Here is a 24,542-nt window from a genome sequence, read left to right on the forward strand (position 1 = left end):
GTGGATGCAAGTAAAGACATGAGAAGACACTGCAGGGGAAATAGATTTTTTTTTTTAATTGGTTTCAAGGCACCCATAAGACTGAATAAGAGCCGATACATAGTCTGAACTGAAAATTCTATTTTAAAATGGACGCAATATTGAATTGAAACGACAAGAAGTATTTTTTGGTGTGAATTGCAGTTATGATGGCAGCAGCATGGACGGCCCTTTCATCATGTCTGCCATTGTCACAAAATTGGCACTTTCCAATTTGCCGATGAATGCTTACGTCAAGGACTGACTTTCGCAAACGCGCCAGGGGCAAGGCCGTACACAGAAATCTTCTCCGAAGGTTTTCTACAAGTCAGGTTCATCCATCACCGCTACAATACGGATAACAGATAGATAAATCAATAAATAAACAAATCCCTTCTGGCATATAAATGCAGAAAAGGGAAAGCCTCGATAGTTAAAATAGACTTCAGGAAGTATTTTCTTGCCTTCTTTCTATTTCTACTGTGTTTATACTCGAGATGCCAACCTGCCAATGAACTACAGATGGGAACTAACCTATGGCTACGAACTGACATATTTACATAGAAATGTTCATTAAAATTGACTTATTTTTTTAATCAAGATTTTCAGTGCGTCTTTCAAGCATTCGATTTTTTTTTCCCTATTATACATAAATACAAAACTGCATAGTCAACACACCATAACAGCTGCACATTTGGACTTTTATGCAAAAAAAAATTAATAATAATAATACAATTATAATTTCATGCTACAATATTTTCCCCGGCCGCTTCTGAAGGACTTTTGGGAAGTCTGTACAGACAAAGACCAGCGTTTTGCAACAGTCTGATTTGTTTGGGACATTTCTGGAAAAACACCAAACAAACACGGCCACTGAAATGACTTTCTCAGTGACCGTTGTGTCCGCTTTTATTGACGAGAAGGCTTTCACAATCTTTCTGCTCGCTGGTTTGTTCTGTCACACAACTCTGCGGCGTGGCGGCGTGCCTTGTTGTTGTTCGCCGGGCTCGGTCTCCACTTAACTGAGATTTATGGAGTGAGGAGCTTGAGCACCACTTTCATTTGCTCAAGATGCTTTTTTTTTTTTCCTGGGAAACTCCCGGTGGAGCTGAATGTCAAAAGGACCCAGACTGGGGATCATTATTTTGTAGTGTCAGCTGAAACTACAGAGGACACCTCAGGACGTTTCACCCGCACATTACCATACAAAAGCGACTATGATGATGCTCTGTTTTGGGGACTGTTGCATACTAAGGGGACGTTTTATTTTATTTTTTTATTTTTGAATAGCTTGAAGATAAGCGCTTCAGGTAATGGATAGATTTATTGAAATAGTTGCGTTTTTGGATTGCGTGTGCATACACATAATGAGCACCATCAGCACAAAGGTTTTCTTTTCATGATGATCAGGGAGGCTGGGGGAACATTTGGAGCCACTTTCAAGAGAACCGTTACGACTCCGCTGTAACACACACACACACACACCCACCCACCCACCCACACACACACAGACTTTGTAGCTCCTCATCTTCAAATGAACTGTCTCCGGTTCTTGCGATGAAAAAAAATAAATAAAATCTCTGTTTGTGTACTTTTGCAATCAGTGTTCTTGTGGTGGCTGAGGTTGAAATCTTTCGTGGCTGGTGGCGTCTTGGGCCAAACTAGGCTGATAAGATTTGCGTTTTAAATTTGAACATGTAATCTGCTTCCTATTTTACCTGAACACACGAATTTCGTAACCAAATTTCATTCCAGCTTCTTGCCAGGACTGGCTTTCCTTCCCTGGTAGAGAAATGCAGTCTTGGGGTTGGAGTTGCTCCAAAGTGATGTCTGCCATCTAGTGCTGAACGCGGTTATTACAACTTCAAATTGCTCATCCACGGCAAACATTTTCAAAAATCACTACCACCAGTTGCCCATCACGGGATTGGATGGCGGTACGCTGGGTTCTCGGTTTACGACGACAGATTTTCGTTTCGATAGCGATGACAAGCCAAATTCATGTGAATATATATTTATCAAAACATTTTGCCAATTTTTGTCTGTATTGGCAAGATCTAAGTTTGTTTGCCCCGTTTTTGTTAGGTTTGTCAGTTTCATGCTTTTTTTGACACTATTTTGTATTTGAATCCACTTTTTCCCTGGAAAGCACCATAGTCCATCAATAACATGCGAACAACAGTAAAATTTTAATACGAAAAGCACTTGCAGGCCTTAGATATCAAACAATCAAAAGAAAATCTGCAAATACAGGAGTAAATGAGCGTGTCTTTTTGTGCCGCCTGACCACATATTCTTAAGCAAACCAGTTCATTGTGAGTGTTTCGTAACCTCAAAAACCACGTACGTCAGCACTGCCACGAACCGAGCGCCCTTCTGTTCATGCTTTTCATTAGCTTACGACAAATTTCTTGTCCCGTTCCGTGAAAAGAAATCTGCTACGGCGCTGCAGTCGCCATATTATTTACTAATGAGCATTTAGTAAAGCAATCACAGTCCATTTCCACGCCCCCAAAATGTTTTGTTACGATAATGGCCTTATTTGTATGTTATTTCACACGCACTGAGTAATCCAAGAGCACATTTTCCGATAATTACTTTCCCTGTGGCTCGACTGACTGTTGGCATCTCGTGGACATGGAAGGATCACAGTGCAACAGTAAATAATATTACAGTATGAATAATGAGCGAACTCCATGTGCTGGGGCCCCAGCTGGACTAATGACAGAGACCTGGTTTAGATTAGGCCTTACACAAACACAAGCGCGCGCGTGCGCACACACATATGCAAGACCTATCAAGTATCCCCTGGTGGGAAACTGCGGATGAGTCAACCTGAGTTACGATGATTAGTCGCCACTCGCAATCCGCAGGTATGAAACTCTCAAATCAACAGCTGAAAGAAGAGAGTTAACCGAGCGCCGTCTGTTGCGCCACGTGACTACGTATTCCTGAGCAATATTTGAGAGAAATAGTCCATGACCTGTGAGGTCAGCTCATAAAATAAATGGCAGCAAAGACAAGTGTTGCATTTATATCTTGGACCAGTTGTATAAATAAAGACAAGGGAGGCAGTTTCCTCCACAGTCATGAGTTTGATTGTTTTCTTTAAGTGCTGATATTTCATTGATGAAGTATGATTAATGCAAAGACACCGGATAGGATGAATACAAGAGTTGTCAAAAAATAGACTTATTTCCTTCTATTGTGGTGAAACAATAGCAGCAGCTCTTAGTGCGACAACCATATTAAGAAACATAATGGACGTTGTCAATCAAAATGGAGCATTATTTTCTTTGCAGAGGTAAATGTCAACCTTGTGTTGTGGTAAGTAAATGTAAAAGTGGGAGCAATCAAGTACACATCGTGGTTTATTAAAAAAAAACAAAAAAAAAACATTAATAATAATGTTAAGTATTAGTAAATATATTACACCATAGAACATTTCACTCATATTAAACACATGTCAGGCTACTATTGAAGAAGGGGAGGTTTGCCTTCAGTCGTTCTCTGAACATGCTTCGATTGGTGACATGAATCAAGGATAGATCACAAGCTACCATTCAATCAGGATGAGGCTATTGCGCTTTCAATAAAGTGCACACTCACGGTTGTACAACCTCTGCTGCGTCACTTTGCGATCTGCGTGTTCAAATCTAAGTCCAAACACTGCAGCCTTGAGCTGCTCCCACCTCAGGAAGCCTTTTTTTTTTTTTAATAAAGGAGTCAAAGTGGCCTCAAATGTCTGTTTGTGTCCTCCCGCCTTGCTGTGCACGCACCGGACATCAAATCGGGATTAGACCAGGTGACGGACGGAAAACTACATGTGCCTGGTGTCTTGCCTTCATCGCTTCTCCAGTTTTTTGAATCTGGCCTCTGCAGAGAGAAGCACAAGTTGATTTGTCGGGCGATGCCGCCACCTGCTGGAGAACTGGATGCCCAACACAAACTGATGCAAGACGCTTCGGTCGTAGTTTCTAGAATCCGTTACTCCCATCTAAGCAGAGCTGCAGTGAGTCTTTCTTGAAGCGGAGCTTACTCTGTAGTTTTAACAAACAGCGCTGGCTTTCGATAAAACATCATCTACTTGCTTCCACGGGGAAGTTGTCGACATGGAGGCAGCACGTACAACCAAGCGTAGCATACTAAGTGCTGCCTCCATGAGTAAAGATGATTTTAATGCCTTTATTGGGTGTGTAAAAAGTGTATGCATTTCTCACCTAGTTTTTTGGAATAAGCGTCCAGTTTATATGCCGCTTGTTCCAGCGAAGACACTTGCTCCTCAATCTGATTGATCTGATCTAGGTAGGGCTGAAGGCTAGCATCTGAGAAAACACACAAAGGTGAACAATACAAAGGCGCTGGTCATTCCTCGGTTGAGGATGATGCTAGTTTTATGTATGACTCACATTTATTGTTGAGATCCTGCAAGTTTCGACTGATGTTGATGCTGATGTCTTTCATTTCCATGTATTTCAGACTCGTCAGTTTGTTCATGTTCTCTAACAGACGATAATCTTCGCAAGTGGCTGGAAAAAGGACCATAAGAATGTGGTCAAACACACAAAAAAAAAAAAAGAATGGCTGCATTCTGGATGGTGAAACAAAACGTGGAATAAGTGAACTAGTACAAATATACACGCACCTGTGAGTTCTCCTTGAAGAAAGATGGCCATCTTTTCAAACATGTCGGTACACAACACGTTGATGTCAGGCTCAGCAGGCTCCACAGCTTCTTCTGCCGTTTCCACACCACCATCGTCTCGAGTAAGCAAAGGGAATAATCTAAAATTATTAGGTGTCAAATTTAAGTCCCGGGGGGCCAGATCCGGCCCGCCACGTCATTTTACGTGGCCCGCGAAAGCAAATCGTGCACGACCCTCGCAAAAATCTGTACCGAAATGTCAAATTGTCATGTGTAATAAATAATATCAAGATTTTGCAAATATTTTGTTAACCTGTTTACACTCATTTGAACAGTAATTGAGCAAACAAATTATTGACTTTTTTAAAAACTAGTAATTTAACCAGCACACGTCACTGGAAGAAATAGCGATTCGGTTGTTGTGAGGCATTAGCATTAGCACGCTACGGAAGCTGGAACGGTGGTCGCTCACTGTTCGTGTTGAGTTTTTTAACCACGGGCACCGGTGCTTCCTTCACGTTCTCGTCGTTTTCCCCGTGACTCATTGAATCCGCGGCGGCGTTCGGAGGCGCGGGATGGGCCCCGGGCGCCTTGGAAATGCTGTCCATTGCAGCAGCGTCGTCTCCTACGGCAGCCATTTTGTGTCTGTTTTGACTCCCTCCTCCCTTCTCTCACGGACGTATATAGCAAAGGTCTAAGAATGCCGCTTTCTCGTCGCCGGGAGAAGTGAAGCCACCGGAAACACCCGGGCGGCCATCTTACGTTGCTACTTGCTCAGTGCTCGAAACATCAACATATAGCTTTCACCGCGGTATTTTCACAGTTTATTTCTGTTTTCACGGCAAACATTAATTTAGACTGTAGTCCATCTACAAATATATCATTATAACATCTGTATGACATATCTGTAGTAAACTCTGAATGGTTGATGCAGACAGTGAAGTTTGTTCTTTCAGAGGCTCTTATTACTCCTTACAATGATGCTGTCGTAAATCACGTACTGATAACAGTGTTTTCTTTCGAAAACCGAACAAAAACCGTCGGTATCAGAGGCAACGTAAGAAGGCTGCCCTCTGGCTTCATGAGGGGCCTTTTGTTCGTCGTTTATGTCTGTGCTTTCTCTCTCACGTGAGTTGAAGACACGTGACTTCCGCCCGCCACCTCAACAACTTCCGCTATTCTTCACTTACTGCCACGCCCTTATAATAATGAGCCTGTAATTTTTGCTGGGAATTAACCCACGAAGCGCTTATCGGTTTCGTCTTGAGGAAAGTGTGAATCGGATCCAGAACTGACACCAAATTAACATATTTCAAAGAAGAACAAAAATCGAATGAAATTTTAAACAATCACGTCAACACATTGGATTAAAATCTAAACAGCCGAAAATGAGGGGGGAGACGTGATGTTTCGTTCAGCGTGACAAATTTGTCAACACGTGCCCCTAACAAACAACAGCAATATTCAAACATTACAATATGTAACAGATTACAAATATTTTAAACAGAAATTGCAACATCAAAAACAATTTCATCCCTAAAATACAAATTCATCGTGAGACAACTGGAAAATTATATGACAAAGAATGGTGAATTTACTCTCATTCGGGAAAAGACAAAACAACGGCGACAATCGCTAATAAATATTAAATAATCCATATTATTTGGTGCACATTAGACAGTTTTTCCTACGATTTTTTTTTGTACTGTAGTCTCAAAAACATGTGTGACAAATGTAATATGACTCGGAATATTTATATTTGAAGCTTTTGGCTGTGGTATGGGCGCGCTCCAACGGGGAAGATGCCGTTTCCGAGTCTCATGAAGTGCGCCTAACACCTGTGTGGGCGCTGTAGTGGGGGAAGCCAGATCTTGACAGTAAGTCACTCAGCAGCGGGGCTGTAAACATGGCGGTGTGCACAGCTACAGGGCTGTGCCCCAAACCCCGTCGGTCCTAGGCTGTCTACGCAGAGACACCCCAAACATGGAGACCGAAGAGGAGCAGCACATCACCACGCTCCTCTGCATGGGCTTCCCGGACCCCGACGTGATTAGGAAGGCGCTCCGCTTGGCCAAGAACGACATCAACGAGGCGGTCGCCCTTCTGACCAACGAAAGCCCGGGGCTCGGCTACGGATATGAGCCCATGGAGAGCGGGCCTGCCCCCGCCTTGAGTACGAACGGCGACGGGGAGACGAGCGGGAGAACGGGGACGAGCGGCTTCGACCCTCCGCCCGCTTACCACGATGTCGTGGACGGGGAGGTGAGTTCAAACTCCCGTATGGAGCGCCGATTGTATCGGAACTCACGGAGTGAATGGCTTCGCCCATTTAACGAGCTCCGCGCTTAGCATCGATGCTAGCTACGCAGCCAGCCCGACGTGAGCTGTCAGAGCGGGCGTGGGAAGCTTTGGGTCGCTCCTCCGGCGCTTTGGCGCCAAGGCATGTCAGCAGCTCGTAGTACTTCGGTTCGAACCTGCACACGAGAAGACTTTTATTCGCGATTTTAAACTTGCTACCTAATCTCGCTACTAGTAGCTGCCCGGCTAGTTGAGAGTTGCCTGTAAAGGAGAGCACGCGCTGTATCGCATCAGTGTGAATGCAGTGGTGAGAAAATAAACAATTAAATACAAAAAATAACGAGTTGCCTATTTTGGTTGGAAGTATCCAGACGGAATGAATGCATCTCTTTTGCAAGTACAGTTTGCATGGGTTTAGGGGACCCCCGGGCCCCTCATGTAATGGGGTTTTGCATTCCACTGCAACTGGACTTTATGTAGTTGTTTCGCAATTCTTGTGAACGACGTGGCTGTTTTTATTGTATGTTTTGTTTTGTATAACAGCCGAGGGTTTTAGTCACAAATCTACTCGTAAACAAACATAGTGCTGCTCTGGCCGGCGGACCTTGTCGGCTTCTGACAGTAGGCCAAATGTGTTAACGTCTTGAAATGTGAATGTCAGTGCAGCAAAAAAAAAAAAAAAGATCAACATTCACAAATACAGTTGGTGTTTTGCAGCATACGACGTTTGCTAGGGACAGTATCACCAAAATTCACATGCACACCTCTGCTCATACCCACTCCGAAAATATCAAAACAACTGTGACAGTAATTTGGATTTTATTGGCATCTCCCCTTAGACCTTCACAATAAATGTCCATAAAATCCAAAGTGTTGGTACAATTGTTTTATGTTTTCCGAGACTGATGTGGGCAGAGATGTGCACATGAATTTTCCTGACTACAGGTCATAGTTATCTAACACTAAACGATATCAAGCGTTTTCTCTAGTGAACATCTGTATAGGGAGAAAAAGGCTGAATGTCTCTAAAATCCCAAATACGCTGGCACTTGTGCTGATATTTTCAGAGGCTGGTGCGAGGATGAGTAGAGATGTGCATGTGAGTTTTCTGACATTAAGCAACCTAAGACTTTCTACATAAAGTGCCCTAGTTTTTGTATTTTTGACCATTTTGGTGTTGTATTTTTTCTTTGTCAAGTTCTTGCAGTTTTGTTACCTGTTACATCAATTTTTGACAGTTTATTCCCATTAGGACTGCGAGTGAAATGGAGTTTATCCCAGCTGAACTCGCGGGCAAGAGGCGCAGGCTTCATCCAGGACCCGTAGCCCAGTCAATCACAGGGCACATAATAGATAAACATATACAAATAAAGATTCACAATCACACGTAATTCTAATTTAAGTGTTCAGTGACCCCGCCTGTAATTGTCGGACACCCGACAGCCTCTCTCTTCCAAATGTGTCCCCGATGCGTTCAAACAATCTGCGCTCTGATTTCACTTCCACATTGAAGTGAGACTCAGAGTTGTGAATCGCAACGCGCGTGTAAACAACATGTTGACCACTTCCCGCTGGTCCATCTCTGTCTGGCTCCTCATCACTGCTGTCACACTGATGCAAGTTGTTAAATATAAACGACAGTTGTCACTTTGCTTCATGCACAAATAGTTGCACATCGACGGATACAGCGAGAGAGAGAGAGAGTCGTGTATTTGGTGTTGAACATCTCTGATTAAATTAAAAGAGCACAACATGAGGTACACCTGTGCAGTCAATCGAGAGCCAATGCAATGGAAAGAGGGGAAAACTCCCTTTTGATTGACGGTGTGAGGGGAGCTTCGATTTACAGTCATTTGCACCCCTGATATACCACAGAATTTTTTGGGTGGATTTATTTATTTATTTTTTTTCACCGATGCATGCTGCAGAAGTTCCATCTTTCTCAGGGAATCTGTGGCTTATCTTAAATGTCATTGTCAAATAAACTGCTTACTGTCTTGCCGTCTCATGTTGGAAAGGACAGCCACCATCGCCAATGCGCTTATTGAGTGTGGAACATTGGTTCGAACCAAGTAAAATATTTAAATCCTTTTTTTTTTTCCACGTCCGTTTTTCAAGTGGCGTATTGAATTAGCTGTGTAAACCGCAGCTCCATCCTTTGTGTCACGCGAAATTTGGATTTGCACACACCGCGAGTCGCAGCTGCCCTGTCTCCGCTTTCCACATCAAAATATTTCCGTACTCTGGACATTGTCATTGATACATGACGCTGGCTTCACGTTAGCTTCCCACGACAAATCACCCCACCGTTTTCTTACCTTTAAATCCAGCCTTTTGATGCATTTCATTCTGAATTCTACAACCTCGCTGTTCAAACATAATAACCTCCTCTTACGTCAAGGCACTTGTGGGACACTTAATAAAAATGACCTTGCAGTGTGATATTTGTGCAACCCACTGGAACATGAAGAAGTTCTAAAATGTTCCTTTCATATTTTTTTTTCTCCTTCCGTGCCCACTTAGTTTGTGACTCTTGCAGGTCGCCTGCCTCGTGTCATCCTCCTAAATATAGCCCCGCAGTGGATCTCTGACAAGCATGTTGCAGACGTCGCAAAAGGGGTCCCGGGGGGAGGATTCACAGAGTGCATAGTAACCGCTCCGCTACCTTGGAGACCTCCATCTCCTCGACGCGCCACTCTTCATTTTTTTTTTTTTCCCCATCTTGTCATCAATCTACGCATGTGTCATTTTAAATATCCTCTCCAGAGGAAGGCGTGAAATGTGAGCCCTCTCTCTCTCTCTCTCTCTCTCTCTCTCTCTCTCTCTCTCTCTCTCTCTCTCTCTCTCTCTCTCTCTCTCTCGTACCTTCTCCACTCCTCCCCATTTTTACCGTCACCGAAATGGTTTCGCCACATAGCGCAGGAACTCACACACGGGACCATTGTTTACTGCTACTAAGTGGAGATGTGCCCAGACTGATTAAGAAATGACAAGGCAAAAGGGCAACAACGTTGAGTTCATCCGGAGTCAGCTACTAGTATTTTGCTGATGCATTAAAAAAAAACAAATATTTGACACACATGTCCTGGGTGAGCGAAATGAAATGCGCTTCATGTTGGAAAAATGAGATTTATTGATCAAAACGTATTTGAGCGATAACCGAGCGTTTCAGTCCGTGCAATTGTGCTCTGCCTGTGTCGTGACAAGTTTGTGTTCAAATCTGCTTTCCAACCGGTGAATTTCTATTTTGTTTTCTTCTATTTCAGCGCAATGCTAATGTGCAAAATGTACCTAACGTTACCATAGCGTACATCCATCCGAGAATGAAATAAATAAAAGGTGTCCTTTTTCTTTTCTCAACCCTTGATAGATAAAAGCAAATCTATAGATAAACGTAAAACATTAAGTTTAGTTCATGTTAATCATTCAAATTTGGCAGGCTTCACTGTTCTCTGTTCAAGATATTTTCACATGACAGGGAATTTAAGTACTTCCCACCATTGATTCTGTGTGTGTGTGTGTGTGTTTTCATATTCATTTCAAAAAGGCAAGAGGAAGTGTATGGTTTCCATTTCTACTGTACAAGAGTCAGTGAACTGCACCTTTTGCAATTTCCATAAGTCGTCCACAGAGGGGACATCTCGTCACGTTTTCATTCATGTTAATGTTTTTTTTGTTTTGCAGAGGAGCAATGATGAGAACGGAAACTGCTCCGGCGGCAGCATGGAGTTCCCCACCACCAACCTGTACGAGCTGGAGAGCCGGGTGTTCACCGACCACTGGTCCATTCCGTACAAGAGGGAGGAGTCACTGGGCAAATGCCTCATCGCCTCTACTTGCCTCGCCCGGCACGGTAAAACTCACTCTGTGTAAAAGTCGAAAAAATGTCAAGCAAAGAGCAAAAGTAAAATTTCCGGGTATCGTTTATGTTACCGTATATTCACGACCAAAAGGCACACGTAAGCGTTAAATGGGGTTTGAATGGCCCATGCCGTTCTAGGTGTCGCATGTTTTCTTTTTCCAATGTTAAATTCAACCTCTCCATCTCCGTCAGGCCTCGCAGACGCCGACGAGAACTGCAAGAGATTCGTGGAGCGCTGCATGCCGGAAGCGTTTAAAAAGGTAAACGGTCGGAGTCTCCCGACAGACTTTGAAGATCTCACCAAAGACTTTCTCTCATTTTTTTTTTTTTTGCATTCTTCTTCATCTCGCTGTCTCCAGTTGCTGACCAGCAACGCCGTACATAAGTGGGGCACCGAGATCCACGAGGGAATCTACAACATGCTGATGTTGTTGGTGGAACTGGTGGCCGAGCGAGTCAAGCAGGACCCGGTTCCCGTCAATCTCATGGGTGTCTTGGCGATGGTGTGTATTAATTGACTTGCACTCCATTTGTAAATCTCCTTCGACTCTGTTTTAATCTGTAAAACAGCCCACATTCCGATCACATTAGTAAAATACTTCCTGCAGTACCTGACAGGTGTGTCACTTCCGGTTGTGTCCAGGCCTTCAACCCCGACAACGAGTACCATTTTAAGAACCGGATGAAGGCGTGTCAGAGGAACTGGGCAGAAGTGTTTGGAGACGAGGCCAACATGTTTGCTGTTTCTCCAAGCAACACCTATCAGAAAGTAAGGCTGAACTCACCTGACGCTCGAGGTGATCTAACAGCGGGTAGATTACATTTCAGACACACAAGATTGTAAAGCTCAATTCGTTTTAGAAAGGTTCGCTCAGTTAGATACGATATCGATCCTGACGGAAATTTTGTTTGGCTCCGTGGGCCTGGAAAAGTGGGTCGGCTAAAACCGTTCCGCAGTAACCGGCCATAAAAACTTGAGCGTGTGAACGTGTTGAGGAAAACTGCATTTTAAAAAGCCTTTAGGGTGCAGTTAAATATTTCATTTAGTTTGATCGAGGCTATTCAGCGGGGTAAGGGCAGCGGAATGAATGTCTTGAAGATTGCTTCGACGTTCCACCAGTAGGCCTTCACAGAGGCATGAATTATTTACTTTTGCTTGAAGTTACTCTTTACACACATGTTGGTTTACAATAACTAATCAAATCGTGCTAGTGGGGGGGGCAGTGACAACTTCATCTTCAGTGTTGTGTGACAGAGCCACAGACATCAATGACTGACATACATACATATGTGAAATAAACCCACAGGGGGCGGGTGGGCAGTGACAAATTCATCTCCAGTGTTGTGTGACAGAGCCACAGACATCAATGTATGACTGACATACATACATATGTGAAATAAACCCACTAAAAGCACAATGATCTGTTTCAGGAGCCTCACGGTTGGCTGGTGGATTTAGTCAATCAAGTAAGTCATCTCAACTCCATTGTAGGCTGTGCACCATCACACATCACCCCCAAAACGTTTTCTATGCGATATCTTGCCTTTTGTACACTCTACGTCCACGTGCCAATTCCGATTTAATACCTGCATCTGACGTTCAATTGTTTCCACGTACATCTCAGGTGACGCATGTGACTGTTTGCAATGAAGCAACACGCATGCGTAGACGCCTAAATTGCAATGTGCAGTAAATAATCGCACAATGTCAACACCAGGCCGAGACAACACGGAAGTAAACCGTAATCTATGAATAATACTAATTTTAAACCTTGCATACAGTTTTATTGGCCCGGGCGATGTCAGTTATGTCGTACGGCCAGTCGTGGGTTTCGTACAGGTCAGCAATATGCATGACGCGAATCTCATGTATCCGATCTGCAGCTATGCGACGGCATTGGCAAATATCCCATGTGTATCAGGTTTTTACCTTCTTTTGGATGTGGCCTGATTGAAAATATCCTGTGTCATTTTTTAAAATGCTGCCGTATCGAATGTCCCACTTGAGAATCAAAAGAAAAAAAAACACCCCGAATCATGCCTCTTTGAACCATGCAATCTAGTCTCACGTAAGAAATATTTTTTTCCTGAAGCTCCTTGTCCAAAACGGACTTTTTTCCGGGTCGTCATTGGCTAACGTGGCGGTTTGGAGTTATAGCACCACCTGTTGCTTTGTCATGTTCTTGACAACCTGCCAACACATTTCCCAATGGACAGCGATGTATACATTTTTATGCAGACAGTTTGTTTTAATTTACTTTGGGGTATGGTACTTTTGTACATCTGCCTTATCTTTTCTTTTGTCTCTGCCTCTTTCGTCTAGTTCGGTGAGTTGGGAGGATTCACCGCCATCCAGTCGAAGCTCAACGCGGAGGAGATTGAAATAGCCGTAAGACTACCCCCCACCCCCACCCCCCTGCATGTCCCTCCCTTGCCTTGCTTACAAACAGCCTGACATACTTTTAAGAGTAATGGCATTCTTTCCACCCTGGTTCTGAACGAAGAGACGGTCTGATTCTGAGACGGGTGTCCCCACCCCCACCCCCACCCTTGTCTGCTCTCAGCTGTAGGAGGCTTGAGGTTCCACTTATCCTGTCACCTTGCAATGGTTGAAATGCTCTATTGTTTCGTCTCTTCTGAAGCATCCTTGTGCTCGTGCTTCCTTTAGGGAACCTTGCAGATAGCGAGGTGGAGGGAAGCCATTGATCTTTTTTTTTTTTTTTTTTTGGTTTTGTTTTGCGTATGAGTGGGTGGCAACTCCTTCTGACTATTAGCATATTAATAGATTAATAGGAAAGCGTACTGGAGTGCCTGCTCAAACCATCAAGTGGGAAAATAACAAACCCAAGTAAAGTGACTCCACACCTATTCTCCATCTGCTATGTGCAAGTTCACGAGCCACATTTCTTTCAGAGGAACCAATCATCAGCTAATCACAACAAAAAAAAAAAACATTTTGTTAAGACACGTGTGCACTGTTTTAAATTGTGGGGGGAAAAAATGCAGACCGTCTCCTTTGCAAGTCACAACACCTCAGCAGAGAAGCCAGTGAAAGTGAGAGGTGAGTCTATAACGAGAGTAGGAGGATGGCTTCCTCCTTTCCAGGCTCCCACGGGCAACCCATTCATTTGTCTGCTGAGAAACAGGAAGTCAAGTGCAGCAGTAAATAGCTGGGGCGGGATGGGCAGGAGCAGCACAAAGCTTCAAGCCGATCAAGCTGTGTCAGACTGAAACACACAAAGCATTCATTCATTTATTTCGGCCCTCTGATAGAAGATGAAATGATAAATGGCGGCCGGGCTCATGTGTTTGAAGATCTATTTATGCTCCCGCCGCCCCATTCCTGCATTCACACTGCAGTGAAATCGGAGTGTATCAAATCGCATGTTTATTCATTTTGTGACTCAAATATAATTTACATTGTACTATTCCTGTTACGGATATAAGATGCATGAAGGCCATTTCAGCTCCCCAGTCAGCAATAATATCAGTTTATATTCACTGAGGATAAAGAATATATGCCTTTTAGAATTGTTATATTATCCAGGGGCATGTGTCTCTCCATTGTTTCGAATAGCAGCTCTTATTTGGGCCACTAGGTATCTCAAGGCACCACTGTACGAGATAACAGGCTTTAATTCATTTGGTTTCATACATTGGAATTTTTTAGCTAACCAAACGGCTAACTTTGTCATGTTTTTTTTTTGTTTTGTCCCACAGTGTGTCTCCGCACTGGTGCAGCCTCTCGGCGTTTGTGCCGAATACCTCAACTCCAGCCTTGTCCAGGTAGGTTGTCATGTCAGGTCACAGGTGCATCTCGATAAATTGTAACGTTGCCACATTACTAAGATGAACAAAACTCTTTTGTAAATGTGTGCTCCAGCCCATGCTTGATCCAGTCATCCATAAGATGATCACATATGTACAGAACCTGGAGGAAAAGGACCTCAAAGACAAGGTAGTATTTTACAAAGTCTGTTTTTTTTTTCCCCATGTATTTTTGATTTCTAGGAGGGCGAGGCCAACACACAAAAGTCTGTCTTTAATTTCTGCCCTGCCCCAACCTTTAGAATTTACACAGCGTGGCGTTTTTCTGTTCAACCGGAATGAAGAGTGTCCATTCTGTTGTTTGTCTTGTAACTATAGCGGCTGGTGAGCATCCCCGACCTGCTGTCTGCCATCAAGCTTTTGTGTATGAAGTTCCAGAGAGAGATGGTCACGGTGGTGGATGACCTGCGGCTTGACACGTTACTACGCATGCTCAAAACCCCCCATTTCTCCACCAAGATGAACTCCCTCAAAGAGGTGAGCCGCGGCAAATACCACGCGGGTCTCGTAGTGCCACCCTATGATCCCCCCCGCTCGTTGTCTTGCAGGTGACAAAATTAATAGAGGAGAGCACGGTGGCAAAGACTGTGAAGAATGCCATCGATACCGATAAACTGCTCGATTGGCTTGTGGAGAACTCCGTCCTGTCAATAGCGCTCGAGGGTAAGAAATGCAAACAACAGGAATTGGCCCCATGATCACGTACAGTTAGATCTAATACAGGTGCGGAATGATCCGAGTCTGTCACTAACCTGCATTAACAGTAAATACACTTCAAATTAAGTTGACATGTCAAGGTTGCATTTAATAATTTTGTGATTTTAATTGTTCCCCCGTTATTATTATCAAAGGCAATATTGACCAGGCTCAGTACTGTGAGAGAATAAAAGGAATCATTGAGCTGCTGGGAAGTAAACTCTCCCTGGATGAACTGTCCAAGATCTGGAGGATACAGGTTAATATCAGCGTACACATCTGCTGGTGTTTTCTACAAAAAAAAAGAAAAACAGAGAAATAAATCTTATTGTGTGCTTGCATTTCAGGCCGGCCAATCTTCAACTGTGATCGAAAACATTCACACAATCATCGCCGCCGCCGCGGTCAAGTTCAGCTTCGATCAGCTCACCCACCTTTTCGTGCTCATCCAGAAGGTCGGCGACAAAGGATTTTGAGTGGCGTTCAAGTAAAACGCTTCGTCCTTTCACGAAAATGCGTGTGACTCATTCAGAGCTGGGAGGTGGAGAGCGATCGCGTCAGACAGAAGCTGCTCAGTCTGATCGGGAGGATTGGCAGGGAGGCGCGCTCTGAAACCACCACCGGCAAGGTGAGTCTCATGTCTTTGCATTCGGGAAGCAGCTGGATTCGGAGTAAGCGGGCTGTCTAAACTGTGTCTTTAAGGCTGGATTCGCACGGTAGGTCGCAGAGATTTTCTTTTTTTCCCCCCCAGAATTCTCGCTTGAAGAATGCATGCACTGTCGGTCGCAGAGATTTTCTTTTTTCCCCCCCAGAATTCTCGCTTGAAGAATGCAAGGTGTAAATCTAGCCTGACATCCTAATTGTGTGCATGCGCGTTGCGTTCAGGTGCTGGAGTTGCTTTGGGAGTTGGCACACCTCCCCACGCTGCCCACCAGTCTGGTTCAGCAGGCGCTGGAGGAGCACCTGGGGATCTTGAGCGACGCCTACGCTGTCAAGGAGACCGTCAAACGCAGCTACATCATTAAATGCATCGAGGACATTAAGAAGGTGGGTGAGGAGCTGCCCTGTACTCTTTGCTGCTCGTCGATGTTTATTTGGTCCTTGAGTATACACTTTTATTGTGTATTTTCTTCTTTCTTTCTTTTTTTTGTGGTTATAAAGTTGAGGCTGCGAAGGTTCAGCGGTATTAAAGCAAGCGCTGCGCTTCTTCACTTGCTTGTGACCGCTTTCATCTGAGGCTGGCGCGTCCCTGTTAATTGCACTTGGGTTCTTTTATGGGGTGATATATGAGAACTTCAAGCGCACACACTGTTGTGATTTTATTTTATTTTTTTAAACACTAATTGGATTCTTGGACTTTTTCTAAAATCAAAGAAGAGATTATGAACACAAACGCAATGATTGGTCATCACCAGAGCAACTGTGAGGTTGTTTTCAGCTGATGGAATGTGGCAAAATGGCCGCCCTGTGAGATGGCTGAAAAACAAAAAAGGTACAATTGGATTCTTGGACTTTTCCTAAAATCAAAGAAGAGATTATGACCAGAAACACAATGATTGATCATCACCTGAGCCCTAAGTAACTGTGAGGTTGTTTTCATCTGATGGAACGTGGCAAAATGGCCGCCCCCTGAGATGGCTGGAAAAAAAAAAGGGTGGATTTTGCTGCCTAACTCGTATTCCACAAACGCAATATGTTGGTGCTACGTAGAATATATTGTACAGAAATTTGGGGGGAGGTTGACTTGCCCTTTAATAGTCAAATAATTGAATGTTGCGCCTGTCTTGTGGTGCGGCCTTGTCATGCCGGCATATGTAGACGCACAAAATTCGGTGAAGCCTCCGCGAGTGTCTTGTGGACCGCGATGATGTCATCATTGTGTGACCCAGCTCAAATGAAATGTGTACTGTCCAGACTCAAGAGGACCCAAAAGGCAGCGACACTCAAAGTTCATTTCTGTCTGGTTCTTGGGGAAAGAGGAAATCTCTGTCGCTGAAAGTAAGAGAAGACGCCTGATATTCTTTTCTTTCCCACTTTTTAAATTCCACCGACTTCTCTGGCCTTCAATCTCGCTGCTTCACGCCTGCCAACCAGTTGTCGCGGAGGGTCGTCGGGAGCGGGCTTTCATTGGTCACAGGTCGATAATTTCACTCTTGATTGTAACTCGAGCGCACTTAACCAGGTGTATATTAATCTTGGGTATGGCATTTGGAATGATTACACAGCGGTGTTCAGATTTGGCCCTGTGCTAAGAGGCTGCCGGACTGGATGAAGGTACTCAACTGCTTGATGAGTGGTCAGCTTTTGGTGGGGGTGCTCGCTCGGTTGTAAAAAGGAAGCCAATCAGAGCCTTGAACGGATGACAAAGTTTAAGTAGTCGAAGTGGAAATCCATGGCACTGATTCTCTTCCTCGCACGGGTCTCACTGCAAAAAATGCAAGATCAACGATGGCAAACCAAGCATGATCGGAAGTAAGGTGCAATGATTCAAGGCAATCACCGTCCTGTGTTTTTCGTAGCTGCTGCTCCTTCACTCACGATTTATATTGTCCTTGTCTGATCATCTGCTGTGTGTTTGGTCCTGTGCATGTACATGACAGGCTTCTCAACCGAGCAGCCCTCAGGCAGTTTGGGTGGTGCCTGCCCTGCGTCAGTTGCATGAGATCACTCGCTCCTTCATCAAGCAGACCTACCAAAAGCAAGACAAGGTAACGGTTAAAAAATATTTATATATATTGGTAATTCTCTACCACTGTACTTCAGCGCATTCGGGTGTTGTGAGAGATCATCAGGTTGCCTAGTTTCACTTAACCGATCCAAAAAGTTATTTGTTCCCCTATCTATGCCAGCGACATATCGTGACAGGCAAAACTATTAAACGCTCTTCCATTCCCACCACACAACATCATTTCAATCGACAATGTATAGGTGCCGTGATTAATCGATCGTCAAATTGATACCGAATTATTTTTCAGAATCGATGACTTGTTGTTCGATACCTTTTAATCGTTCCAAATTGCCTTCCCACAGAGCATCATCCAGGACTTGAAAAAGAATTTTGAGATCGTCAAGCTGATCACGGGTTCCCTCGTTTGCTGCCATCGGCTTGCGGCGACGGCGGCGGGAAACGGTTGCCTCTCCGGCTCCACAATGGTGGACGGAAGATACACCTACCAGGAGGTACGTTTCTTTTGTTTTACCCCAACGTAATTACGACCACTTTACTTATTTTGGACCCGCTTTCCCTCTCTCCCCTCAGTATCTGGATGGCCACCTGCGCTTTCTGGCCTTCTTCCTCCAGGAGGCCAGCCTCTACCTGGTCTGGAACAGGGCCAAGGAGATCTGGGAGTGCCTGGTGTCCGGCCCGGATGTTTGTGAGCTGGACCGTGAGGTATGCAATTGCAACGTTTGTGAACATCTCTTTCTCATTCTCTCTTCAACCGCGGCTTTAACCACACTCTCGACGTATTCACCATACTCATTGGGCGGCTTATTTAATGGTAATCCTGGCCTTGATCGCATCGTTTCCATTTTGTATGACAGATGTGTTTCGAGTGGTTCACCAAAGGCCAGCATGATCTCGAGAGCGACGTTCAGCAGCAGCTCTTCAAGGAGAAGATACTGAAACTGGAGCCGTATGAGATTACAATGAACGGTCAGGCGGGATTTTATTGACCTCGTCCTTGAATATTTGATGCACCTCCTAACATCGTTATGCGTCCCTCAAGGTTTCAACCTATTTAAGACCTTCTTTGAGAACGTCAATCTGTGTGATCATCGACTGAAACGCCAAGGAACTCAGCTGGTCTGTCTCCACTCGCGTTATTTATCTGTTATGTGATCTTCCATGAATAAGCGAGGAGATCTGTCCTCATTGCGGAAAAAAAACGGTGTGGTTTCAGTGTGTGGAACGCCTCGACCTGGCAGGGATGGACTTTATCTGGCGCATCGCCATGGAAACCCCTGATGAGGAGATAGCCAATGAAGCAATTCAGCTCATTATTACATACAGCTACACCAACCTAAACCCCAAGATGAAGAAGGTCAGTGCAACGGTCTTTCTTCTGATCGGCTGAAAAATAAAGCAAGAATTTGAATTAATTCAGTCATTGCTGACCAATTAAAAGCCTCGGTGAAGGTCTTTTGATCGACTCTCTCTCTCTCTCTCTCTCTCTCTCTCTCTCTCTCTCTCTCTCTCTCTCTCTCTCTCTCTCTCTCTCTCTCTCTCTCTCTCTCTCACAGGATTCAGTATCTTTGCACAAGAAATTCATTGCCGATTGTTATAAGAGACTAGAGGTGAGTGTTGCGCTATGCTATCATGACAACAAACTGTGCCTTTTTTTTTTCTTTTCAAACACACCGCAGAAAACATTTTTTAAATTTATTTATTTGCATTGTTATCAGGCAGCCAGTTCGGCTTTGGGCGGCCCTACTTTGACCCACGCTGTTACTCGGGCGACCAAGATGCTGACCGCCACTGCCATGCCCACGGTGGCCACGTCTGTCCAATCACCTTCCAGGTACCGTTCAGGAAATGCGTGGTTCTAATCAGGATTATTAGATCTCACAGCCCATTTCACAATCTCCTCTCGTCTTCTCCAGATCCACTAAATTGGTCATCATCGAAAGGCTGCTGTTATTGGCTGAGCGCTATGTTATCACTATCGAGGTAGGCCGCTGCATCTTCAGTGGAATGAGATTTCAAGCTGCATTTTGAGCTGACAAAATTCAAGTCAACAACTTTCTTTTTTTTTCTTTCTTTTTTCTTTTTTTTTTAAAGAGTTACACGAACTATGGCAAAACTGTGTAGCTTACACCTTTGTTCGGTCCATAAAGGAGCTGTGCGCACAGCACAACACATTACACGCAATACTGTATTCCTGACAATTAAAATGTATTCGCTATTTGCAGGATATGTACTCGGTTCCTCGCACTATACTACCTCACGGGGCTTCGTTCAACGGACACCCCGTCACTCTTCACATCACCTATGAGTCAACCAAAGACACGTTCAGTTTAGAGGTACTGTAACTGCTTCCTCTTGTGCCCTCCAATATGCGTTTATTGATGAGCATCTCCAGAGGACATCTCATTCTCACTCTCTCTTTGGCTTGTTTGTCCCTGCAGACCCACAGTAATGAGACGATAGGAAGCATCCGGTGGAAGATATCCGAGCACTTGAGCTGCCCGGTGGATAATGTCCAGATCTTTGCCAATGATAGTGTGGTACGTGTGAGTGATTGTCAATAATAGGAGCTCTGTGTTCCTCCCTTTTTTGAAACATTTTTTTAGGGGCTTTAAAAATACTATTTTTATCTGTCACTCCCTCATTAAAGTATTGTGCTCCTCTCCCAGTCATGTGTTTCCCCTGAAGCCAATGTCAATTCGAAGTTGTCTTATTCATTTGGCTTAAAGCACCTACAGAGTGGCAGGGGGAAACACCACCTTTAGCAACATTCCTGTTTTTTTTTTCTCTCATTCGATCCCTCCTCTGTCCCTTCAACACGTGTCAGTTGACCATGAACCGGGACCAGAAACTGCTGTCGCAGCTCGGCTTTAGCGACGAGCAGAGCCTGACGGTGAAGAGCTCTGGCACGGGTACGCCTTCGGGCAGCTCCGAGTCGTCTGCCTCAGCGTCCAGCAGTTCCAGCTCGGCCGTCTTCAACTCCGCTTACGCCCTCGAGCAGGTAGAATCTGCATGTCCAGTAGAGTGGCTTTTACTTTCTACACTTTGTCTCGGTTCTGATTTGTGTGTATGTGTGTGTCTCTTACCAGGAGAAGTCCCTGCCTGGTGTTGTTATGGCGCTGGTGTGCAATGTATTTGAGATGCTATACCAGCTGGCTAACTTGGATGAAAGCAGGTAGAAAACTCTCTCCAGTTATCCCCCGCATATTCAAAGTTCAATTAAAAAAAAAAAAAAAAAGATTTTTTTTTTTCTGTGACACTAAGAAGCCATCATATCCCTGTTTAAATGGGAAAGTAGTACAGTAATTGGTGTTTTGGAATACATGATACATTTTGACTGAGAATCTCGGTTCTTTTTGTGTTGGGAGGAGCTACGTTGGGTTTTTAGTGGAAGTTACAGAGCAGTTTTTTAAAAATTTTATTTTATTTTTTTGCATATACATGCACACTTCCCTTCCCATTTCAAATGTAAATCATTCACCTCATTCATTTGACTTTGGGAATGATTTTGAACTTGTCAAAAATTGCCACTGACAAAAAAAAAAAACATTTTCACCCTTAAAATTCCCTCAAAAATTCCCATTTATTCCCAATCACACTTGTAACAAAACAGATTTACATTGTCTGTGTTTGAAATTCAAAACATTCAGCTCATTCAATTTGCATCCCCAAAATTCTGATTTTCCAAAAATTCTACATTTTCTCACATAAAACATTCGTTCTCCATGACACATTCAATCAAAACAGATTCACGTCATTCACGTTGCAAATTCCAAATGTTCAGCTCATTCAATTCCCCTTGGAAATGATTTTCACTATTCCAAAATGTCCCAAAATTCAAATCTCTCCCAAAATTGCAAATGTCTCATTACTCATGTTTTTGTGGAAGGGCTTAGTCCCTATCGTCGGCAAGTAGTGGGGGTTGACGGTACAATATATAAGTTCGCCTTTTGAATTGAACTACTGAAATAAATTTCACACACCCAATTTATTGAGATACCCTTACAGGTATATCTTGGCAAGCCGTAGTGTCAACTGACAACAATATGTGTTTTCTCTTCTCCCAGAATCACACTGCGTGTAAGAAAGCTGCTCCTCCTGATCCCAACAGATCCCGAGGTGCAGGACGCTCTTGACAATTTTGTCCCCAAAGAATCCAGCGTATGGAGCCATCAGGTATAGGTTGACAGTTACTGAAATGGTGTGCATGCACAATTTTTTTTTTTAATGGACACACCACCATAAATGACAAAGGAATTTCATTTGTGTGCGTGTGGTTTACTCAAGAAAGCATGACACCATTTACACACAATCTTTGTTTTAGTACCAATACTGACCTATGAGAGGCAGCATAGTGCCACAATGCATCCAGACTCCTTCTGTTTATTCTTCTTGTAGAAGACGTTGTTCACCCTTGGCCAGGGGACCGGCACTCGCTCACCATCTATGGCGTCCAAAAATCAACACCAGCCCAGCGCCGCTTCCATCCTGGAGTCCTTGTTTCGGTCCTCCGCCCCAGGCATGTCCACCTTTAGAGTGCTCTACAACCTGGAGGTAGGCTACATAGACACACAGAATATCAGCTTCAACCTCAGGTGACCCTGCACAATGTAACAAGGCAAGAGATGAAAAAGAAAGATGATTTATAATGCTCAGTTTTGATTGACACTTTCATAGACTTACTTGTGAGGAACTAGCAACAACCTCTCGATATGATGCAAAGCAGCACTTCAAAGCAGCAAACTACAATCAGGACCTATTATATTGTTCAATTAGAAGCAGCTCTTGAATTGGATTTTATATTGTGCAAGCGTACCTCGTGTATGTTGAAACAAATAAGGTGCTCACTGTTTTGTTTTGTTTTTTTTTTTTTTTATGTATGCCTCAGGTGCTAAGTTCCAAACTCATGCCCACATCTGATGATGAGATGGCAAAAACCAGCAGCAAGTCCTTCTGTGACAACTTCCTCAAAGCAGGAGGCCTCAGGTATGACACATACACCACGTGAAAATACTTAACACGGTTCTGTTTCTACAGTGATGACCGAATGGTAATGTGCCGTAATGTCACTAACCAACAGTCGTAATTACAGTACAGTGAAATCCCCTTCGTGTTCCAATCATGTGACAATCTGCAATACAGACAATTTAAAAGCATTTTTCAAATAGTTTTACCCCTCGCACACACTAAACACATTTAAACACATTCAAGCACACGTTGTACACAGCTTGTAAACACGTTTGAACACAAAAAACTAATTGCAACCATAAAGTGTATATAACTAATGTAGATATTGTAGCGTCTGATTGCATGTGCTCATTGTGCTTTTTCTCGACGCTCAATAAACAGCTGTAATGTGCATTGGCAATATAGTGGCTCTCCTTTCCCTTTTGAGAGGTGATTACAAGTATCCAGTCAGGTAAAAAAAATCAATAAAACTGGTCTCTGTCAACTGCAGATTTCTGTATAGCAGAAACAGACAGATAATAATAACCTTTATTTGTCTCACAACGGAGAAATTCCCAATTTACAGCAGCAAAATTATGAAAGGGCGAAGTAGAAGCACACAAAGTATATAAATCAATAAAAATGATCAAATATAGATATAAGCACATGAAAAATGGGGAGTCAGGGTGAGTCCAGGTTTTCAGGTGTATATGTTGTTCTTTTCTTAAATGTAGTCTCTGTTCACTTGCAGTCTGGTGGTAAATGTTATGCAAAGAGACTCCATCCCATCAGAGGTGGACTATGAGACCCGACAAGGCGTCTACTCCATCTGTCTTCAGTTGGCCAGGTGCAGCACACTGTCAAATGCATCATAGATCACTGAGAATCGAATCTCTCGTGCTCAACTATTTTTTGGGGTTTTTTTTTTGTTTTTTTAAACAAATCACAGATTCCTTCTAGTTGGCCAAAGCATGCCCATGGCACTGGATGAGGACGTCATCCGCGACGGCGAGGCGCTGTCGTCCCGCCCGTTCCGCAACGCGGGCCGCACTGGCCGCCAGCTCTCTCTTTGTGCGACGCCGGAGAAGTCCTCCTACAGGCAGATGTCGCTGTCTGAACGCTCGTCCATCAGAGTGGAGGAGATCATACCCGCTGCTCGTGTGGCTATTCAGGTAAAGCAGGGCACTGTGCAAAATGAATTTTGAAATATGTATGCTTATTGAAATCTGTGCTCTGTCGTAGACCATGGAGGTCGGCGACTTCACCTCCACTGTGGCCTGTTTCATGCGACTGACCTGGGCGGCGGCGGCGGGGCGACTGGATCTTGTCGGCAGCCCGCAGCCCATCAGAGAGACCCATTGCTCGCTTCTATCTCAGGGAGTGCGCACGAGAGTCAGCAGCACAGGTGAGAGATTGCATTCCAGTTGGAGGCGGGACACGTGCATACAACGCTCATGGACGTAACATGCCAATTATTCTTTGTGGGTTTTGACTGAAAAATGTCAAGGAGCGTTTATTAAGGCACCTGGGAACTCCTTTTAAATGGGGGGGGCGGGGGGGGG

At 44.1% G+C, this 24,542-nt stretch overlaps 2 protein-coding genes across 2 annotated transcripts in view; one reads left to right on the plus strand and one right to left on the minus strand.

Annotated features, from left to right (window-relative positions):
• Positions 1–3,371: 3,371 nt before the first annotated feature.
• On the minus strand, positions 3,372–5,339 carry bloc1s2 (biogenesis of lysosomal organelles complex-1, subunit 2). The gene is made up of 5 exons (XM_019896776.1): positions 5,136–5,339; positions 4,664–4,780; positions 4,428–4,547; positions 4,239–4,343; positions 3,372–3,894 (listed from the first exon to the last, which is right to left on the minus strand). Exons 1-5 carry the CDS (start codon positions 5,299–5,301, stop codon positions 3,863–3,865), a joined length of 540 nt encoding a protein of 179 aa, XP_019752335.1. The 5' UTR covers positions 5,302–5,339; the 3' UTR covers positions 3,372–3,862.
• Positions 5,340–6,455: 1,116 nt separating this feature from the next.
• usp24 (ubiquitin specific peptidase 24) overlaps positions 6,456–24,542 on the plus strand; it is a 30,508-nt gene continuing 12,421 nt past the window's right edge. Inside the window, exons 1-35 of the mRNA XM_019896474.1 lie at positions 6,456–6,925; positions 10,646–10,814; positions 11,016–11,083; positions 11,183–11,326; positions 11,467–11,592; positions 12,255–12,290; positions 13,147–13,212; positions 14,544–14,609; positions 14,707–14,781; positions 14,970–15,128; positions 15,200–15,314; positions 15,503–15,606; positions 15,695–15,802; positions 15,880–15,975; positions 16,233–16,394; positions 17,262–17,345; positions 17,948–18,055; positions 18,378–18,527; positions 18,607–18,738; positions 18,891–19,002; positions 19,076–19,152; positions 19,250–19,390; positions 19,590–19,643; positions 19,752–19,867; positions 19,950–20,016; positions 20,259–20,369; positions 20,475–20,573; positions 20,861–21,034; positions 21,123–21,208; positions 22,101–22,209; positions 22,432–22,587; positions 22,922–23,019; positions 23,732–23,827; positions 23,930–24,152; positions 24,223–24,385. Of these exons, the coding sequence (XP_019752033.1) occupies positions 6,647–6,925; positions 10,646–10,814; positions 11,016–11,083; positions 11,183–11,326; positions 11,467–11,592; positions 12,255–12,290; positions 13,147–13,212; positions 14,544–14,609; positions 14,707–14,781; positions 14,970–15,128; positions 15,200–15,314; positions 15,503–15,606; positions 15,695–15,802; positions 15,880–15,975; positions 16,233–16,394; positions 17,262–17,345; positions 17,948–18,055; positions 18,378–18,527; positions 18,607–18,738; positions 18,891–19,002; positions 19,076–19,152; positions 19,250–19,390; positions 19,590–19,643; positions 19,752–19,867; positions 19,950–20,016; positions 20,259–20,369; positions 20,475–20,573; positions 20,861–21,034; positions 21,123–21,208; positions 22,101–22,209; positions 22,432–22,587; positions 22,922–23,019; positions 23,732–23,827; positions 23,930–24,152; positions 24,223–24,385 (4,129 nt within the window). The 5' untranslated portion in view covers positions 6,456–6,646. The remainder of the gene's footprint in view (positions 6,926–10,645; positions 10,815–11,015; positions 11,084–11,182; positions 11,327–11,466; positions 11,593–12,254; positions 12,291–13,146; positions 13,213–14,543; positions 14,610–14,706; positions 14,782–14,969; positions 15,129–15,199; positions 15,315–15,502; positions 15,607–15,694; positions 15,803–15,879; positions 15,976–16,232; positions 16,395–17,261; positions 17,346–17,947; positions 18,056–18,377; positions 18,528–18,606; positions 18,739–18,890; positions 19,003–19,075; positions 19,153–19,249; positions 19,391–19,589; positions 19,644–19,751; positions 19,868–19,949; positions 20,017–20,258; positions 20,370–20,474; positions 20,574–20,860; positions 21,035–21,122; positions 21,209–22,100; positions 22,210–22,431; positions 22,588–22,921; positions 23,020–23,731; positions 23,828–23,929; positions 24,153–24,222; positions 24,386–24,542) is intronic.

The sequence above is a fragment of the Hippocampus comes genome, unplaced genomic scaffold (genome assembly GCF_001891065.2).
Source record: "Hippocampus comes isolate QL1 unplaced genomic scaffold, H_comes_QL1_v1.1 scaffold22, whole genome shotgun sequence".
NCBI lineage: Eukaryota > Metazoa > Chordata > Actinopteri > Syngnathiformes > Syngnathidae > Hippocampus > Hippocampus comes.

Bases quoted from the DNA above. Each gene is read 5' to 3' on its own strand.
- bloc1s2 (XM_019896776.1), bottom strand. From the start codon at position 5,301: ATGGCTGCCGTAGGAGACGACGCTGCTGCAATGGACAGCATTTCCAAG. The intron at 4,344-4,427 runs GTGAGTCATACA...GTGTTTTCTCAG, and splicing joins GCAGGATCTCAACAATAAAT to ATGCTAGCCTTCAGCCCTAC. The intron at 3,895-4,238 runs GTGAGAAATGCA...TTCTCTCTGCAG, and splicing joins CGCTTATTCCAAAAAACTAG to AGGCCAGATTCAAAAAACTG.